At 43.2% G+C, this 17,287-nt stretch overlaps 2 protein-coding genes across 2 annotated transcripts in view; one reads left to right on the forward strand and one right to left on the reverse strand.

Annotated features, from left to right (window-relative positions):
* Positions 1 to 1,249: 1,249 nt before the first annotated feature.
* PIN4 (peptidylprolyl cis/trans isomerase, NIMA-interacting 4) lies at positions 1,250 to 7,382 on the forward strand. Its single transcript, XM_069062402.1, has 4 exons — positions 1,250 to 1,402; positions 4,292 to 4,365; positions 6,550 to 6,669; positions 7,207 to 7,382. The coding sequence occupies exons 1-4, from the start codon at positions 1,360 to 1,362 to the stop codon at positions 7,363 to 7,365; spliced, it is 396 nt and encodes a 131-aa protein (XP_068918503.1). The 5' UTR covers positions 1,250 to 1,359; the 3' UTR covers positions 7,366 to 7,382.
* A 2,143-nt stretch (positions 7,383 to 9,525) lies between these two features.
* Positions 9,526 to 17,287, reverse strand: part of ERCC6L (ERCC excision repair 6 like, spindle assembly checkpoint helicase) — a 17,996-nt gene continuing 10,234 nt past the window's right edge. The window contains exon 2 of the mRNA XM_069062397.1: positions 9,526 to 13,397. Coding sequence (XP_068918498.1) covers positions 9,911 to 13,397 — 3,487 coding nt within the window. The 3' untranslated portion in view covers positions 9,526 to 9,910. The remainder of the gene's footprint in view (positions 13,398 to 17,287) is intronic.

Raw genomic sequence — 17,287 nt, forward strand, 5'->3', positions numbered from 1 at the left:
TTTGGAAAAATAAATAATCACTGTCCTGCATTCCTCTTTGGTGTTGTATCTGAAGTTTTGCTGTTACATATGAATTTTGCCTCACATGAGGTCCTCCAGAAAGTAACCATTCTTCAGGGTAACAAGGGTTAATGAGTTCACTGAATTAGTGGCAAGCTCCAGTCCAAAATGAAGAGGAATTCTGTGGACTCCTCATCTGTTGTGACATCTCAGGATGCTGATATCTCCTCCTGAATCCCTCTCTATGCCCCCTCCAAACTCCCTGCACACCTTTCTCTGAATCTCTACTCTGTGTTTATTTATCTCTGTATTCATTTTTCCCTGCAAGATTTCACAAATGAGTTAATATTCTGCATTGGTATTAGTCTGAACCCAGAACCCAAGGCCCAATATGCAGGGTTTTGAGTAAGGTCCTTGACACTTGAATGTGACCATGGCCAAGTGACTTGGTGTCTCCGAGCCTGTTTCCTCATCAGTAAAATGGGAAACATGATCTTTATCCTTAGAAAATCGGGCCTCTCCCTGGGCAAGAGCCAAAAGAAGCAAAGCCTGTCCAGAAAGGCGTCAGGCCCTCGACCGAGGCTACGAGGAAGCGAAAGCGCGGAGGAAGAAAAGACCGGAAGTTCCGGACGCCGAGCTCGGCTCCGCCTCCCCGCCCCCGGCCTCACACATTGGCCCACAGCCTGCCGAGCCCCTCCCCCTCCCCCTCCCCCTCCCTGGCTTTCAGTTTCCTCCTCCGTAAACAGATGACTTTGGACTCCACGGGCCTTTCTGGTTCTAGCTCCAAGACCCAATAAATTAATTTCATTTTTTATTTTTTTTAGTTCAAAATTCTCCACTTCCCTCCCTCCTTGAGAAAGCAAACGATATGATAGGGATTATACATGGGAAGTCATGCAAGACATGTTTCCACATTAATCATTTCGGGGAAAAAAAATGAAAAATAAAGTCAATAGCAATCTCGTCCGATCGGCCCTTAGAGCAGATTACCTACCTCTAAGACTCGACCAATCAATAGATCGCAGCTTCCGCCTGGAGAGGAGGGGCGGGGCACCTTGGGAAACAGCCCCGCCTCTCACGCCCGGAAGGGAAACTCCAGGAAGGTGAGGCATAGAAGCCCCGACCTGATTTTCCCCGCCCCTATTCCTCCTAGTTTCTATTTCATTGGTCAGAATAGCGAAGGACCCAAACGCCGTGGCTGACTTAACTACTGCCTGACTGTCGTGGATCTAGGGTGTCCGCCAACTAGTGATTGCGCTCTTCAGGCATATATTTGGACACCCCTACAGTACCTTCAACCGCGTTCGGCAATCGGACACCCGGAAGTACAAACGGAGGCGGTGGCCACAAAGTGGAAAGATGGCGCCCAAGGGGAAGAGCGGTTCCAGCAAAGGGGGGAAAGGTAAGGTGATCCGAGGGAACCTGGAGCCGGCCTTTCGTGTGTCTCTAAGATCAAATTCAAAGTCCTCACAGGCCTTACACTGGCGTCCTTTCTTTTCTTACGCTCTCTCTTCTCCCCCTGCACCTTCCCCCCATCCGGCCCTTAGCATTTCAGGGAGTGAGGAGGGGAGACTCGACTTCCCTCGCTTCCTGTGCCCCTCAGCCTATTTCATGGGGAGTGGGCTTCCCGCACTCCGCACCCTTGGGGCAGGGAATCCTCCAGCGCTGCACCTCGCAGCCCCAGCACGTCACTTGGGGGGAGGGGCTCCCTCTGTGGAGTAGGATCAGGCTGCAGGTGTCGGAGGTGGACACCAGGTCCGGTTCATCTTAAACAACTTCTGGAGGTTAGAGGGCAGTCATCCAGGATGAGTGTGCCTTCATTTCGGAGGTTCGGACTCTGGGAATATTAAGTTATCTAAGAGAAGCAGGAAAAGGAGGTGGGGTGGGGACAGAGCAATCCCTTAAAGACCTTTCTGCCAAGGGAATGAAGTGAGTGTAGGATGTCATTAAATTTGAATTAACAACAGAAAGCACAAAAATTACAGAGCAAACATCCATTAGTTCCTTTACAGTCCTGACTGAAGAAAATTCAACTCTGACAATTGTAACATTAAATGTAAATGTACCAAACGTTAAAATGAAACCGAGTCATAGAAAGGGTTTAAAAAAAAAAAGCAGCCTCCAACAACATCCTGTACACAGGAAACACATTTGAAATGAAAGGATGACCGTGAAAAGCTGGACTGGCTCTAATTTCGTTAGACAAAGTTGAATTGAAACCAGAAAGCGATCATGGAAAAGTCTTAGCTTTGGAAGAAAAAAAAAGCTTTAAAAAATCAAATATGCGGAGAGGTTTAACTCCCCATTGTCAGGACATAGTAAGTCCAAAGAAACATAAGAAATTCTAGTACACCTAGCCATGTGACCTTGGCCAACTCACTGAACCCCCCCTCGAAAAAGCAAAAACGAAAAGAAATTCTAATACTGAAAAGAACATTCAAGGTGCAGTACACCGTTTAAACTGTAGAATAGTGGGAGCATTTTTGGAGGACAGTATGGTCATGTGTAAAAAGAATGGTAAAATTAATTCCTATTTATCCAGTGATGCTATTGCCAGGACTTTAGCCTAAAAATCTAATGAAGAGGAAGATGGGACTTTTCTGTACAAAGGTGGTCCTACCTGCTTTATTACTATTGGAAAACAACTCACAATGATACAAATCCAGTAATGGGAAGATGGTTGAATAAATTATGGCATGTTAATTTAATGAAATGTTTTGAGTTTCATGAAAAGTACAAATATGAAAAATACAGGGAGTTATGAAGGTATTGCTGGGAAGTGAGACAAGAAAAGATTGGCAGAACCAAAACTATATACAGGGACTACAGGTATGCATACACATACACACATTTAAATATATGTATTATACATGTATATCTCAAAGCAAACAAAGGTAGAAGAATTGCAGATTCACTTGGAAAAGGTGCAAATACACCTTGGTGGAAAGTAAGAATGAACATTGGTATCTAATAATTCAGTGGATTCCCCTTTGTTAAACACTGTGAATTTCGTGTAAGATTTTATACATCATTTCATAGATTTAATTATTAGTATTTGTGCATAGTTACTGCATTTGTAATAAAAATATGTAAAATTTGCATCTCATCTTTTTTTTTTTAGATTTTGCTTTTTGAAGGAGGGAAGGCAGGACAATTGGGGTAAAGTGACTTGCCCAGAGTCACACAGCTAATTTTGTGTTAAGTGTCTGAGGTCAGATTTGAACTCAGGTCCTCCTGACTCCAGGGCCAGTGCTCTATTCACTGCACCACCCAGGCACCCCTTCATTTCCTCCTTTTAAACTACACATTTATTTTGGCAGAAAAATGTACCTAAGCATATTTTAGTTCTACAAATACTCATGTTAACTTGGGTACTAGAATTGACTCTTCCTCCATGACTTCAAAAGAATCTTTTAAGAAGAATTTCTATTTTCCTTTCCTTGGAGATATCCAGGGACTCTAGATAAAGAGTTGCATCCACTGATAATCATAGTCTCTGTTTTGGTTGATTTTGTCCAGCTCTTTTTTGAAAAGAAGGCTCGTTTTGTGGATGTGAGTTTGAGTGTGTGGATTTGAAGGACTATCCAGAAATGACTAGGATGTACAAAACAAGGCATCATTAAAACATGTTGTTTTTTAAATGAACCTTATATCAAATACTGAAGTTAGGGGGATGCCTCTTGTTGAGGCCACTGCATGGTGCAGGGAAGCAGTGGAGAGAGCACTGGACTTTGGGCCTGCTTCCCAGGGTTAGTTGTGAGGATCAGATGAGATTGTATTTGTTAGAGCACTTTGCAAACCTTCAAGTGCTGTGGAAATCCTAGGCCTGACTAGTGATGTGAATCAGACCAGAAACTCTTGTGTAGCATTTTCCAGTTGTCCTGGCTCTTCTCTCTGTTCCTCTTGGTTCTAGAACTGTTTCTCCATAAAGCACCCCCTAGACTGCTGATATAAGAGACGATCACAGATTGACCTAACTCTGTGCTGCACTTGATTAATGAAGTCGATCCTGTTTTATTTGGAGTTGGAAGAGGGGCAGAAGCAGAGGGGCTTTTCAGGAAAAGAAAACCAACTTTTAAAAAATGGGATCGATGCTTTTTAGTTTTCTATCACTGTTGCTTCTGAGTACATACTGCCACTCCCCCCAAATTGTAGCAAACTACCCAGACGATGGCACCCCTGCCAGCTTTTGCTTTCTGGTTTTGATGTTTGTAAATGTTCATAACTTGGGGGGGAGGGGGCAGGAAATAGCATGCCATGATTAATAAGTGTCCTTTTCTCTTTGGTAAAGGGGGAGCAGCTTCTGGGAGTGAGGGTGCAGATAAGAAGGCTCAGGGTCCCAAAGGTGGTGGAAATGCAGTAAAGGTGAGTTACAATGATCTCATCTTTGTCTTCTGAAGTGTTTTATTAGGGCTTAAGAAACCCTCAAAAGCCTTAGGGCCCTAAGAACCCTTAGGGCTCAAGAAAACTCATTAACGGGACATTTCAAATAGCTTAGTCATGAAGACAGGTACACTAATATGCGCTGTTGGAGCTGTGAAATAGTCTAGCCATTTTGGAATGAAATCGAAAATCATGCTAAGAAAGTGAATCAGATTCCCTATGCCCTTTTATCGAGAGAGCCAGCTTCTAGGCATAAACCTCAACGTAGCTAGACAAAAAGCCCCTGTGTAGACAAAAGGTTTATAGCAGCACTTTTTGTGATAGCAAAGAATTGAAAACAGTTGATACCCGTCAGTTGGGGAATGGCACATCAAAGCAATGCAATTTTACTGTACTGTAAGGAATGATGTGTGATAGAGAGAAATGTAGAAGGAAAGATCTCTATGAACTGATGCAGAGGGAGGTAAGCAGAGCCAAGAAGACATTCTACACAATGCCTATGACAATGTCAGTGGCAAGAACTATCACCAAAAAGCCCTGCAGGCCGATGCTACAAAATTACAAAGAACAAGCCCACCCCCCAACCCCTTTGCAGAGGTGGGACAAATGTACTATGTTGTCCATATTTTCAGACTTTTTTGCTGTATGGATCAATTCTGCAGCTGATTCCCCCCCACACACACACGTTTTCTTTTTGTCTTCAAAAAAATGTTATTTGGTATGTAGGATAACCCTCTGATACTAGAGAACATTATGGTGATAAAAAACCAAATAACATCAGTCAAAATGTATTTTCCAAAAGAAAGGATGAGAGCAGTATGGGCAGATTGATAAGAAGTGAGGGCAGCAGAACCCAAAAAGCAGTGCAGATGGAAAGAAAGAAATGGGCCTGCAGAGGCACACACTGACCTGGGGCTTCCTCCCTCTCTTTGTCTTATTTATTAGAAGGGAGGGGAGAGGAACAGGAAAAGCAAAAGGCATCTATAGAAACAAGAGACAGCAGAAAAATGAACCAAACGTATGTACTGAGGAGGTGGCTTGGTGTGGGGACATTATTCAAGACAGGAAGGCACCGTTTTAGGAAAATGACAGCTAGTCAAGCCTAGTAAGTATTTGCTTTGACAAAGTTTACAAACTTTTCCTCTGAATGAATGGCTTTTGTCTCTGAACTGCCTAATGGACAAAAAAGTGGAGATTGAACAGACAAAAGGGGCAAATGGGAAAACGTCAAGAGGCTGCACTCAGTTACAGCTCCCCCACCGTCATAGTAGTATGCCACCCCCAGTATCTAACATGTCCATCTTTTGGCATCTCTGCCAGTTTTCAGGGTTTAAAGTTGTTTTAAGGGGGGCAGCTAAGTGGCACAGTGAATAGAGCGCTGGCCCTGGAGTCAGGAGGACCAGAGTTCAAATTCAGCCTCAGACACTTAACACACACACAAAAAAAAACTAGCCGTGTGACCTTGGGCAAGTCACTTAACCCCAATTGCCCTCCCCCAAAAAAGGGCAAAAAAATAAAAATAAAGTTGTTTTAATTTGTATTTCTTATTATTAGCAATTTGCAGCAATCTTTCATATATGTGGTGTTAACAGTTTAAGGTTCTTCTTTTGGGATATTTAGTTCTTTTACCACTTGGCTTGTGGGGGGTGGCTTTTGGTTTTATATATTTCTGTTAAGTGACATATATCTTGGATACCAAACCCTTATCCTAGATACTTGACAAAGATTTTCTTCCCATTTGACTACTTCCCTTGATGCGCTTTCATTTGTGCAAAGAGACTTACAATTTCATGTCATCAGAATGTTCTGTTTTGCTTTCTGGAATCATCTCCAACCCTTGTTTGCTTAAGACAGGGATAGGGAACCTGCCACCTCAAAGCCACAGTGGCCCTCTAGGTCCTCAAGTGTGGCCCTTTTGATTTGTTCTGTGAAGTTTGGATTCAGCCAAAGGGCCACACCTGAGGACCTAGAGGGCTGCCATGGCCAAGAGGCGGCAGGTTCCCCACCCCTGGGTTAAGAATTCACCTGTTGTCCATAGCTATGAAAGCTACCAACAGACCCTTTTTCAGTTATCACTTCACGAGTCAGGATAACACAATTGATTCTTGTACTATGAGAGAGTTTAGGATAATAGAAAGTCCTCTATGTTTCCTCTTTGTCTCATAGGTCCGACATATACTGTGTGAAAAGCATGGCAGAATCATGGAGGCCATGGAAAAACTGAAGTCTGGAGTGAGATTCAATGAGGTTGCCTCGCAGTACAGTGAAGATAAAGCCCGGCAGGGGGTACTTACCTTTTACCAGCTGGTGCTGTGCCTTAGCCCCAACCCTCACCCTGTTTTTTTCTCATTTCTCCCGCTCCACTATGCCCATAAACATGTCATTTGCTGACAGCATGTGTGCCTAGTTAAAAGGCCTCAGTCAGGAAGAGCCAGAAGCGGGTAGTGACCCCCTAAAGAATAGGCCGTCCCTTGCAACACAGTACTCACTGAGGGCAAGGTGAAAATTGGCTCTAAAAATGCCAGTCTCCTCTCTCCATTTCTTCATAGTACTCTGGAGCTTTGTTTAAATTGTGGCCATTCTTGGGGACCCACTGAACTGAAGGAGAGACAGGCCCTTCTGCCTCTTGCTGATGTCAGTGTGGACTTACGAAGGGCTCTGAGCCTTAAATCAGGAACTTCTACTTTCTCTTGTGACCCAAATCTTCTTTCTAGAATCTTTACGGTCTCAGATTTTTCTTTGAGGAAGATAACAAATGTACAATGGATGCCCCAATCTTCAACTTAATTGTGTATAATTGATTTCTTTTTTTTTTTTCCCCAGGGAGATTTGGGCTGGATGACAAGAGGATCCATGGTGGGCCCATTCCAAGAAGCAGCATTCGCCTTGCCTGTCAGTGGCCTGGACAAGCCTGTGTACACAGATCCCCCAGTGAAAACCAAATTTGGGTACCATATTATCATGGTTGAAGGAAGAAAATAAACTGATAAATGAATTGATTTTTATGAGCTTCAGACATCTAATGATTTCAAGGTGCTGAACAGCCCATGTATCTTGTGAACTCTATCAGTGCTTGGAATCAGAGTGGTTAAGAAGGTATATCCAGGGCAAGTTACTTAACCCCAATTGCCCTCCAAAAGGCCAAAAAAAAAGTATATCTAGATGTTTCTGAGGATAGAAGTTCTTCTCTAATGCCTCGCGGCTGTAGAGGTCACCACAGGGGGCGCCACAGTGCATACGGCACTGGACTTGAGTCAGTCTCAGGTACTTACTATGTGACCCTGGCCAAGTCACTTCGCCCTTGTATGCCTGTTTTCTCAGCTGTAAAATGGGGATAACAATAGCACCAATCTCCCAGGGTTGTGGTGAGGACTAATGAGGTAATATTTACATATTCTAATAATAAGCTACAGAAATGTTTGTTCCCTCTCTCCCCCCCCCTCCATAGTGGTATAAAGATGACCCCAGGTTCTTGAAGGCTGTGCCAGTGGAGCATGAGCTCTGCCTTGGAGATTCTCCTGTTTAGCAAACATGCCTACTTTCAGAAGAACAGCCTGCCTAGGACTTTACTCTGTTCCCAAGCCATGTCCCTTCTTTTTCCTGGTGTACCCCCTTCACATTTGTCTTTATCTAGCTCTTATGTCTAGTAGCTTCCATGTCCCTTTTTGTGACCTTCCCTCCCTCTGAAGTAGCTGATCTGCTTGGATCCAGGAGCTGTTCCCAAAGATCCCTCTGATCTGAGTGAGCGGCCTTACCCCAAAATGGAAGGTAGGAGCTGCCTCTGTGGCAGACCATTGTGGTCACTTTCTTCCTGCTATGGCCTTTGGGAGCATTTAGGATATTAATCCCAAGGCTTCTGGGTTTTTCTTGCACCTTACTGGGCTCCCTGTGGAGTCGATAGTTTGGAGGTGTCCTGCCCTAGTGGGAGGGGGACTCATGATGCTGCTCTGGAATCCCACTATCTTGGATAGCTGCAGCTGGAGTGTGTCCCTTGAACACCTAAGAAAAGACACTGATTCTTCTCTAAAGGCCCATTAGGATTCACCAACATACCCTGCCACCTGAGGGCAGAGAAGACCATTGGGTAAATTACTTGACAGCCCATGAAACAGGATCTATGATGTTGTCAATTCAGAAGGTCCCTCTAATGAGGCAGAGAGCAGTTCTTCCATCCTCTGCATTCCTTGTCCATTTATTACTTCCTATACATCTTTTAAATATTGTTTTATGCAAGAAATATTCACAGGCCTTTTGCAAAAATGTTTCCATGGAAAAAGTTTCAAGGAAACCAAGGCAATGATTGAGTTAAGGGATGATCAGCTACCTTAGAATATTCATTGCAATTACATGCAAAGAAAGTGCTTACTTTTAGCCACAGTCTAAAGCCAATAGGAAAGGGAAGAACTTAATAACATGGAAAAATACCTCTTTCTAATAGGGACACAAGGAGTGGGGGCAGTACAGTGGGCAGAGGGCAAGACAACCTGGATTCAAATCCTGCCTCAGATGCTTAACTAGCTGTGTGAACCTGGACAAGTCATCTTACTCAGCCTGTTAAATGAGGGGGGCTGAATTGAACTCTGAGGCTCCTTCCAACTTGGATCTTAAGACGTGAGGAGCAAACTAGGTGTCAAGTTGAATAAGATATGCTTTCCCCCGCTCACCTCCTTTGTATGAGTAAGGAGGAATGTGAAGGCTTCATGAGCAGAACGGACTGCAGTTGGTACAAGAAATGAACCCTGGAATGGTCCAATCTCCAATTGGATGTGTTCTGGGAAGGAAGAGGTGGGGGTAGTAAACAAGTACAGAAAGGGCTGATCTCAAGACAGCCCCAAGGCTTATTGATGGTTGCAGACTAAAATTCCTAATGAGATCTCGGATTTATATTAGGTCTCAGTACAGTTTTAAGCTTGAGACTTTCAGGCTCAACAGAAGTGCACCATGACTTTTTATGTTACTGCTTTACATCTTAGTTCCTTTGATCCTCAGGATATATATTGAGCAAATCAAAACTTGGTGAAGCAGTAGCAGTGCCCAGTCCCATTTAGAATTACAGCCTTTTCATCTTCAGGATGCCACTAAGAAACTGCTTTCACATGCACTTACCAATATCATCAATTTCAAAGAGAACATGACACTTAATTTGAATGAAAATTCACTTTAATTTTCCTAACTAGATTGCAAACCCCAAGGAGGCTTTTCAGAACAGGGTCAATTGACTTGTAAATTTAAAAGAACCTTTAAAAAAAAAACAATAAAAAATTGTCCCATATGGACTGTCCTAGCAGCAAAAACACAAGAACAAATATCAGCAAAAACCTCAATCCTCCTCCCCAGTCTTGATGGGAGTAACAGATGTTCACAAAAAAATTAGGAACATAAACGTGGTACTTGAATTGTCATCCTAAACATGCTAGAACCTATCCTTTACTCAAAGCATCACCTTAAATTAGAAGGCACTGAATTAGAAAACTAAGCATAGATAAGCCTTCAGTGGATTTTGAAGTACAACAAACAAACCCTATTCTCAAGTTTGATTAAGCTGCTTATATAAACTTAAAGTCAGGAGCATGACCTCCGGATCGGTACTTTTTATATCAAGGGCTTTAAGTAAACAGTTGAGTGCTTCCTGTATTTTCCCGCTTTCTTTCATTTCCTTTCCACACCTGACAAGAGCCTCATATTCATCTGTCACGGGAGCTGAACTCGGGTTCTGTGCAGTGGTCTCTTGTTGATCTTGACCAGATGCATTCTGGGCTAAGTCTGAGCGAGACACAGACAAGCAGGACTCACTTTGGGACAATGAGATTTCTTCTGCAGGTTCCTCTTCTGAATGGTCTGTACTCCTTTGCCCACTGGCATCTTCTTCTATATCTTCAACATGGTCTAAAATCACATTAATAAATGATCTGCTTGAAGCCAGGGATCTTCTAGAAATTACTGAATTATTTTCGCCACTACATATTGCAGATAAATACATTTCAGATTGTGACCTATTGCTTTTAGGAGTTGAGCTAAATTGTGATAGTAATGGATTTGGGAAAGGGGATAACATTCCTTCTGTTACAGAACCATCTTTATCATCTGAAATAATCTTCCTGGTTGTATATCTTGTTTTCACAGGAGCTATTTCATATTCCAGGTCACTTTCTTGATCAGAGAGATTCTCAAGCTGTGGATACCCAAAGCTACTCTGCTTTCTAAGATTAGTTGCTAAATCCCACATGCTATTCTCCCTTTCGGTGGGCTCCAAAGATTGCTTAGAAAGATTCTGTCCACTCTCTGGAGAGTCTTCCAAGAAAAGATTGAAATCATCAGCATCGTGCAGTGAAGAAGTTAAGGATTCTTTTCCTAACTTGGCCTCACTTGGTCTAGAATTCTCCATTGCATTTGGGCTTGCTGACAAATCACCTACTAAGCTAATAAAAGTACCCAATTCCATAGACTTTTCTGGACTAATAGGCAAGATGGGAGATTCCAGTGAAATCTCAGAATTTGTCAGATGATCTAGATTTGGCTCAAGATCAGCTTTATCTGTTTCCTGAGCTAACTGCTTTACATTGTCCTGAGTATCATCTGGTAAAACTTGACTGCTACAGTCAGGATTATTGGTCTTTGATATTTCCATTTCTTGGCACTCTTCATTGGAAAAAGTAGTTATAAACTTATCATCAATTTTGTAGTCTGATCCATGAACATCAGATTGTTTTACAGACACATCTACATTTATGGCAGAGAGATCATATACCTCACTGTCTTCAATAACACTTAAATTTGCCATTCCAGAACTGAGAGAGTCTTCTTGTGTAAGATCAATTACCTGTGGTGAAGGATGAGGTTCAACATTAAAGTCAGAGCATTTTTCCTTTGGTTTGGAAGATGCAAGTTCTTTCAGCCAGGTTTCCTCAACTCGGGTTCTTGCATTGTTCAGTAAGAGCTCATTATTCTGAGACTCTAATTCAACTAGGAGTTGAGCTTTTTGAACCCTTTCTTGAACATACTGAGATTCTCCTACCTCAGACTCTTCATGAACAGACACATCACATGTGAACATCAGATCATGGTCAGAGATTCCCGCTATTCCCAAAGTGTGCAGGTAAGCAATATGTTCTTCCAATTTCTTATCAGTCTTTCTGAGACCAGCATGCAAAGAATGCAGTTGCGACTGTGTTGCAGAACTCTGAAAATCCCCTATTGTAAAGAGCTCTCTTAATTCTTGCTTGCTAAAATATCTAACGGGGTTTTTTTGATCCCCAGTTGTCTGTCTTATTAATGAGTCCTTGAAAACCTGTCTTCTATATATTTTCTCCTCCACTGTACCACAGGTGATCAACCTATAAACCACAACATTTTCTTTTTGCCCAATTCTGTAAACTCTGTCTACAGCTTGTGCATCAGTTGCAGGATTCCAGCTAGGATCAAAAATGACCACTCTAGTTGCTGCAGTTAAAGTGAGACCTACTCCACCTACTTTGGAAGTAAGGAGAAAAACAGAGACACCCTGACACTGTTGAAATAAGTCAATTCGCCTCTGTCTTTCTGAAAGATGAGTAACAGTTCCATCAATACGCAAAGTGTTAAAATTCTCTTTCTTTAAAAGGTGCTCTATGATATCTAGAAGTTTTCTGGATTGGGAAAACACCAGAGTTTGATGTCCTTCATCTTGTAATCTCTTAAGCAAAGCCATAAGGAATATCACTTTCCCCGATTCTTGCACCAGGGATTCATGAGGTACCTGATCAATCTGGATGTCCGAATGAGCAACTGCACTTGCATCTCTACCAGAGAAGTTGCTTTCTTTGAGATCTAACAAACTGTAAACCCTCGCGGACAGTAACCTCGGGTGATCACACAACTTCTTTAAGACAGTCAGCTCAGCCAAAGGTGAACGTGTTTCCGTTAACAACTGTTTTATGTGCTTTAGAGATACAAATTTCCTATATATTTCTTCTTGCAAAGGTACTAAATACACCCAAATAATTAACTCATTTTTCCTGGAAAGGGAAGGGATTTCATAGACAGTATCACCACCTGTATTATCTTCGGGGAGACTGCTTTGGGGTTTACTGGCACTTTTCTTCTGTACGTCTGCTTTAGTCCTCCTAAGAAAATAGGGTTTTATAAGTGTCATTAAGTTTTCAGATATTTTCAGCCCCAGGGCCTTCTCTCCTAAAGTAGCATCTTTCTCCCTGGCCCTAGTAATAGGATTTTGATACTCCATTTTAAAGGTTTTAGATGTTCCTAGCAAAGATCCCTGACAAGCAAAATCAAAGAGGGACCATAGCTCATACAAGTTATTCTGAATTGGGGTTCCTGTCAGCAGGATACGATTTTTCGAAGGGATAGCCCGGGCACTGATTGATGACTTAGTAGAAGAGCTTTTAATTTTATGGGCTTCATCAAGTATAAGATAGTCCCAGACAAACTCTTTTCCATCCAATTGGGAAAGTTGCTGCCAATTGTTGATCAGCATTTGGTACGTTGTAACAACTACCCCATCCTTCCTCTGAATCTTGTTTAGATTTCGGGTACGTTCATTTTTGCTAGAACCATGAAAGGTGCCAATTCTCATTCCTGGGGTCCACTTAGCAAATTCTTTGATCCATGTGCTGATAAGGCTGGTAGGCATGATCAGCAGGACATACCTTACAAGGTCAGCATCAAACATAGCAGAAAGGAAAGCAATAATCTGAACAGTCTTCCCCAATCCCATATCATCTGCCAATATGCCACCTTTCCTTCTGTCTTTATACAGACTATAGAGAAAGGCCACACCTTCTTTCTGGTGCTCAAAAAGGCGATCATGCAGTTCTCGATATAGCATCAGGCCACTGGTGCACACTTCAACAAATTCATCATCTCCTTCCACTGACAGCTCTTCCAGGGCTTCCTGTATTCTCTGGATTCGGCTCAGAACTTTGTCATTGGGAAAAACATCTTTTGCTAAATAGAAAAGTTTAAGGGCTACTTCTAGATCTCCATTTTTGGTAGCTTCTTTTGCTTCCTTTACATATCTATAAATGTAAAAGTAAAAAAAAAAAAAGGCACTTGCTACATGCTGGGCATTGGAAGTACAAAGACAAAACCATCCCCTCAAACAACTTATATTTCATTGAAGGAAAGGACTAGCAGAGAGAGAGGGTGGGTGGGGGTGTGTGTGTATGTGTGTACAAGAGTGACAGAGAAAAGAAAGAAGAGAGAAAGAAACAAAGAATCAGGAGAGGTCTAGTGGAGAGATCAAAAGTCTTCCAGGGGGGCGGCTAGGTGGCGCAGTAAGTAGAGCGTCGGACCGGAGCCAGAAGGACCTGAGTTCTCTCTCTCTCTCTTTCTTTTTTTAAAGCAACCAGGTTTAAGTAACTTGCTCAAAGTTACACAGCCCGTTATTTCTGGGTGTGGTGCTAAGTATCCAAGCCTGGATTTGAACCCAGGTCAAAGCTGGTGCTCTTACTCACTGAGCCACCTGGTGTAATGGGAATGCAAATTTTAAAGATCTTCCCTGCCCCTAGGCTAACGTGTACCTGGAGCCTGGGGTGGGAGGCTTGTTTTTCAGTAGATACTTCTTGATTGGCCAGTGGGTCAATAAGGTTGTTACATTCTCTGAGCCAGAAGAAGGCTATATAAGCCCTGATATGAGGCTTTGTTTTGGGGGCTCACTTTGAGAAGTGTTCTGTAATTTGATATGTATTCTGGGAAGCCATTGTCTGGAGCACCCCCTCCCCCCCCTTTGAAAAACCCAGATGTTGACTGGGTATGGATGTAATGGTTGGACAGTTTGAAATCTGTCTACTAGATCTGTTTCTGTCTTGATAATTATGTCTGTGTACTTTGAAGTTCGGGGTGCTGACCTTTTTCCCCTGAACAAGGTAAATGATATATGTCTGACTGATTAAAGTAAACTTGTTAACCCATTTTGAGTTGCTTTCCTTTATCAAAGCAGATCCAAGAACCTGTATGGGCAGCCACCCTGAGGACGCTTGGGGTGCTTGCTGCTACAAAATGGCGTCACGAACAGGATCTGCAGAGTAAAAGGAAAGTATGGGGGCTGGGATAATTGTTTCCCAGTTGTGGTAGCTGTGACTCTGTGGAGCTGTGGAGCAGGAGAGAAGAATGGCCTGCATGTGGACTTTGCTGAGCTGAGAGCAGGAATGGTGAGCTGCCTGCATCAGGACCTGGGCAGAAGCCAGGAGTGGCTGCCGCCTGCGGGAGAAGGAACCCAGGAGTTCGTAATTCAGCCACCGGAAAAGATAAGAACTGAGCAGCAAAGCAGGGGCACTGAATGCGTTTCCTGGCTGCATCCCAAAGTTTGGGACCCAGGGGGAGGATGGACTTGTGACTATGGTGGGTGGGATGAAGTGCCTTGGATCCCCAGGGACCCCACCTTGTTGGTTTTGTTGCCCAGCCCCCTCTCTGTACTTGGAAGCAGAGGCTGGAGCTGTGTGAGGGGAAGGACACCCCCCCCCCCAGAACTTTATTTGAACTCTTGTTTTGAATTGAAGTGATAATGCTATCTATGTACTTTGTGTTTGTTTAAGGGCCAGTGGCCACTTTGGTAACTTTAGTTCTGTACTTTGAAAATGTGACCTAAGAAATGTTCAGAGCTAATTCAAAAGTAAACTGTCTATGCTATGGGCATGAAAGATCTTGGGGCCGAATGTAATGGGAATGCAAATTTGGAAGATCTTCCCTGCCCCTAGGCTAAAGTGCACCTGAAGCCTGGGGAGGGAGGCTTGTTTTTCAGTAGATACTTTTTGATTGGCCAGTGGGTCAATAAGGTTGTTACATTCTCTGAGCCAGGAGAAGGCTATATAAGCCCTGATGTGAGGCTTTGTTTTGGGGCTCACTTTGAGAAGTGTTCTGTGATTTGATCTGGATTCTGGGAAGCCGTTGTCCAGGCCCTCCCCCCCCTTTGAAAAACCCAGATGTTGAAAGCCAGATGTTGATTTGGTATGGATGTAATGGTTGGACAGTTTGAAATCTGTCTACTAGATCTGTTTCTGTCTTGATAATTCTGTCTGTGTACTTTGAAGTTCGGGGTGCTGACCTTTTCACCTGAACAAGGTAAACAATATATGTCTGATTGATTAAAGTAAGCTTGTTAACCCATTTTGAGTTGCTTTCCTTTATCAAAGCAGATCCAAGAACCTGTATGGGCAGCCACCGTGAGGACGCTTGGGGTGCTTGCTGCTACACCTGGCCACCCCAGGACACCTGAGTTCTGATTTGGCCTCAGACACTTAACACACACACACACACACACACACACACACACACACACACGCCATGTGACCTTGGGCAGGTTACTTAACCCCAACTGCCCTCCAAAAAGCAAAAAAAAAGTGTTCCAGGTGCCTAGGTAGTACAGTGAATAGAGCACTGGCATGGAGTCAGGAGGACCCGAGTTCAAATCCAGCCTTACACACTTAATACTTACTAGCTGTGTGACCTTGGGCAAGTCACTTAACCCCAATTGCCCTGCTTCCCCCCCACAAAAAAGTAAAGTCTTCCCATAAGAGCTGACACTAGAATTGAGTTTTCAAGAAATTCGGTATTCTAAGAGGCAATGGGAGGAAAGAATATATGCAGGACAAACAGCCTATACAAAGGCAGGACTGAGATATGAGATGAATTATAGTGTGTGAAAGGGAATAATAATGGATAAGGCTTAAAAGTAGATTGGAGTCAGGTTGTGAAAGGGTTTTAGTGACTAAAAGAAGAGTTCATAAACCCTCCAAGAAATAGGGTTGAATTGCTCCTGAAGATTCCCACCAGCATACCCTTGGGGCCTTTTTGATGTGCTATCTTCCCCTGTTTGAATATGAACTGCTTGGGTAGCCCCTCACAGTATCTCCAGCACTTGGTACACAGTAAGAACTTAGTAAATGCTGCTTGACATGACCTCTCTTCCTTACACTGAGCTCCTCCTCCTTTTCATAGCCATTGGACCCTTCCAATGACCCTGGGAGGCAAGGGCAGGGCAAGGGGTGTGGGCATGTTGTTGTTATTATGCTCATTTTACAAATGAGGAAACTGATACTCAAAACAGTTACTTGATTCAATTAGGGTTGGAGCCAGGAAGGTCCTGCAAATACTCAAAGGGCCAAACCAGTAATAGCTGTTTCAGGCACCAATGGTGAGAAATGAACATGTGACAGATACTGGTTCCACACTGTAACAAAATATCTCAGATTTGCCTCCTAAAGTGGGAACCTGAATGCTGATGTGGAACCAGAAATATCCAGGAGGTAGTTAGCAATTCAGAGTTCAGACTAGGGACAAGCAGTCCTGATTCTTTTATAAGTTACTGTTCATTTTGTAATACAAACTGGGCTTCTAATAACTTAAATTCAGAACAGGAGAGTCCAGAACAAAAGATGCTAATGAAAGATGATTCCACAGAGAAACAAACACTCAAAAGGCCATACCAGCAATAGCTATTTTAGGCACCAGTGGTGGGAAATGGCCACATGTTGGTTACTGGTTGCATATTGTAAGAAAATGCTTGAAACCTGCCACATAGAATGCAGGAGCCAGAGCCTAAGTGTTGATGTGGAGTCCAGAAGTTTCCCTCAAAGCTCTTTGAAGGGGCAATAACTCCAGTGCCCAGCATCTGGCTGGTACTGAAGCCATCTGTTGATTGAGCTTTGTTGCCTTTCTTTTTACATTTTTAGATAAAGAAAAGGAGCCAAAAAGTCTTGATTCCACATCAGCATCAAAAAATTCAAAATTCAAAAGAATCACCTTCTAGAAACCCGGTTTTCTTCCTCTACCCCCGGGTCTAATTCGGGTCACTGGGAGAGAACTCAGGTAGCCCAAGCAAACAGCACACCGACTGTCCCCCCCCCGCCCCCGCCCGGCCGCCCACAGCCGCGGCAGCCTCATCACCTACCTCCGGTAAGTGGCTACT

This window comes from Petaurus breviceps, unplaced genomic scaffold, assembly GCF_028583685.1.
Source record: "Petaurus breviceps papuanus isolate PSGF00001 unplaced genomic scaffold, PetGlider_PUasm1.0 90451, whole genome shotgun sequence".
NCBI lineage: Eukaryota > Metazoa > Chordata > Mammalia > Diprotodontia > Petauridae > Petaurus > Petaurus breviceps.

Excerpts from the sequence above, each read along its gene's own strand:
- PIN4 (XM_069062402.1), top strand. The coding sequence starts at position 1,360 with ATGGCGCCCAAGGGGAAGAGCGGTTCCAGCAAAGGGGGGAAAG. Across the intron at positions 1,403-4,291 it reads TTCCAGCAAAGGGGGGAAAG|GGGGAGCAGCTTCTGGGAGT; the intron begins GTAAGGTGATCC and ends TCTTTGGTAAAG. Across the intron at positions 6,670-7,206 it reads AAGATAAAGCCCGGCAGGGG|GGAGATTTGGGCTGGATGAC; the intron begins GTACTTACCTTT and ends TTTTTTCCCCAG.